The sequence below is a fragment of the Trypanosoma grayi genome (assembly GCF_000691245.1).
Source record: "Trypanosoma grayi strain ANR4 Tgr_971_V1, whole genome shotgun sequence".
Taxonomy (NCBI): Eukaryota; Euglenozoa; class Kinetoplastea; order Trypanosomatida; family Trypanosomatidae; genus Trypanosoma; species Trypanosoma grayi.
The window spans coordinates 99-3,080 of record NW_008826590.1 but is presented as its reverse complement, the minus strand read 5'-3'; the positions used below and the strand labels follow the sequence as shown (position 1 = coordinate 3,080).

Sequence of the window (2,982 nt, the reverse complement as noted above, 5' to 3'; positions counted from 1 at the left end):
GTGTGTGTGTGTGTGTCTCTCTCTCTCTCTCTCGTTCACATGGTCACTGCTGCTTCTCGATCCTTTCTTTCTTTCTTCTCATTGTGTTCTTGTCTCGTCTATAAGTCTTGTTTTCTTCCTGACTTTTTGTTGCGCGTTCCTCCGCCCCCCTCGGAGCTTCTGTACATCATGACATCCGCGGAGTGCGCGTCCTACCCCCCGTCCGCACACCCACTCACTCACTTCTTCTTCTTCACCGGGATCACGTCCACCGCGAAGTCCACCTCAAGGTCGTCGGCGTCCTGAATGACGCGCACGTCCTGCGCGCGCACCCGTGCCGTGACGTCGAGCAGCGGCAGGCCACACGCCGCCTCAAGTGTGCCGCGGACGCCGTCCCACGTCGCGCACATCAGCTCCACCGCGTCGCCGACGATCCGCCGTGTCCCAGCGAAAAGACGTGCGTTGTACTCCTCCTTCAGCGCCGCCTCCATAAAGGGGTCGACGCCGCCAATAGAATCCGCCAAGACTGACTGCTCCTCCGCATGTGCGGCGGCAGCACCGCGGCCAACGGTCATGTCAAGCGCGGCACCGCCGGCGCCCTTCGCCTTGCCTGTCGATTTGCCGTGCGCCTTACTCCCACCCCCAGCTGCTCCTGCGCCTCCGCCTTTGCGGCCGCCACCTGCCGTAGTGCTAACAACGCTCACACCGAGACTGCCGCCGCGCGGAGTCGGCGGTGACAGTGGGAGCTGCGGCGCCCGCAGTCCGACGGCAACTGAAACAGTGTCGTCCAGCTCACCCACACCCTGCGCGAGTGTGGAAAGCGCCACCGCTCCCGCAACGCGCCTCAGCAGTGTGTCGAGCGGCTCCCCATCCTTCTCACTCACCTGCGCCGCGCGGAGGAGAATGCTGAGGGCCTCACGCAGCGTGTTGCGGCACGGGGCGTCACGCAGACCGCAGAGATTAGCCCACAGCGTCTGCACCGACCCGTCCCACTCCGCGTGGTGCAGCGGATGGCCGAGCGCCGACATGGTTTGCGCGAGGTTTCGGTGCAGCGCGTCGAGCCGCTCGTACACGGCACGGTTAAACGGGATGCGCAGCGCGGCGTAGCTCGTCTCCTGCCACGCCTTGCGCCACTTCTCAACCAGCGCGTTCTGCGCCTCTTCCGCAGCCCTCGCAGCGGCGATGCAATCCTGTGTGGCCCTCGCAATCTCTACGGCCTCGTAGGCCGTGTTGTGTGTCGCCAGCGCGTTGACCACGCGTCGTTGCGCGTCGGCGATTGCTCGCGCCTCGAGCGCGTCCGCGACAGGCTGCGACAAGGTTTCCAAAGACGGACCGCTGTTACGTACCATGGCACAGAGTTCCACAATAACATGAGACGAGACAACGGGGATCATGAGCAGCTCGTAGCACTGCGTGAAGCGCCCCGGGAAGGGGGCACGGACGGAAAAGGAGAATACCGCATCGTCACCTGGCAGGATGACGCCATCAACCGGTGCGGAGAGGTAGAAGAAAGACTTGGATTGCGCGGACTTCTCCGCCAGCGAACGAAGCGACGGTCCCTTCGCGCGCGTTTCCTTCCTCTGTTGCAGGCTACATTCCTTATCCTCCTGTTGCCGCTTATTCTGCCCATTGCCCGCAAGGGGCACCACATCCTCATGACTGGTGTCGTCCATGCCTCCAGCTGCGTCAAAATTTTCGTCGCCTCCTCCCAAACCAGCACCGTAAGCCACGTCATGATCGGCCACGTCATCAATTTCATGGTCTTCATCTTCATCACACTTATAATTGTTACTGCCGTCTAATTCGGTGATCGGCTGATGTGGTGCCCAGCTGTAGTACACTGTCGTGGTACCGGTATTCTTAATTATCACCGAGCCATGGGCGAGTTCCCCAGGCTGCGCAAAGAACAGAACCCGGGTTGTGGATATTTCCAGAGAGGGCCTTGCTGCTGCATTGTCGTCGCCCATCGCTGTAAGACCGTCAAAACTCACCGTCCGCTGGCCCGCATCCTTTGCACTTGTCAAAGGGCTTGTTTTGCCTGATGTCTGCTGCGGCGCTGCTGTTGCAGGCGACAGTGATGCTGGTTGCGGCGGCGGGGGTGGCACATGCAGGACGGCAGGCGCGGACTTCTTCGCCGCCGCCGCGTCCTCTGGGCTTGTGGTCCACGGTGGCATCTGACCGCACACCTCTAAGTACGCCCGCGGCAGCATGAAGTGCGACATGCGCCGCTCAATCAATGGCATCACCTTGTGCAGCTTCTTCTTGTAATATTTGTCGCCGCGGAAGGAAATGGGCGTCATTCCGCTGCGGGGCTCCTGCAACGCCGTGGCCTCGAGATCCTTCTCCCCTGGGAAGACAATGCGTGTGTTTGCGAGGTGATTCATGTCACGCCGACGCTTGTCTGTCACCTTTCCGTACAGGGCGTATGGGAAGTTAGTGGTCCCTACCTTGAGGTAGCGCACGGCGCCCTCGTCGTTGGTGGCGCGCAGTGTACTTTCCCATGTGTAGAAGCCGGTGAAGACGGCGGAAGGCGTCGCATTGCTGATGAGCCCAACCTCCTCCTCCCGCCGCCGCGCCTGGTAGACTCCTTGTGACATATTCATGCACGCCCCCTTCACGTTACCACTGGCAGCCACACGGCTGCGGATATTCTCCTGCACGGTGGCCCACACGCGCTGCTGCTTCTCCCACCTGCGCATCGCTTTGGCCTGCAGGTTGCGTTGGTCGTACGTGTCCACGCACCGCGCAGAGTCCTCCCCGCGTGCAGGGGAGGACACGGAGCGAGACATGTCTGCCGTATGCTGCTGCTGATTCCTGAATGATGATGATGATGAGAGAGAGAAAGACGTCACTACACTCGAGTACTTTTGGTACTGAAGATTCAACGCGAATACAATCAAACAAGAAGGGATACACATGCACACACCAAATGTATATATATATATATATATATACAAGCGAAAAGAAACAACAACGTTTCGCAAAGGTAAATAGACAGAACAC

At 60.0% G+C, this 2,982-nt stretch overlaps 1 protein-coding gene across 1 annotated transcript; it reads right to left on the bottom strand.

The window, feature by feature from the left end:
• Nucleotides 1-218: 218 nt before the first annotated feature.
• DQ04_09711000 (hypothetical protein) lies at nucleotides 219-2,768 on the bottom strand (the record flags this gene model as incomplete). The annotated part of the gene is made up of 1 exon (XM_009316025.1): nucleotides 219-2,768. One exon carries the CDS (start codon nucleotides 2,766-2,768, stop codon nucleotides 219-221), a length of 2,550 nt encoding a protein of 849 aa, XP_009314300.1.
• Nucleotides 2,769-2,982: the final 214 nt, after the last annotated feature.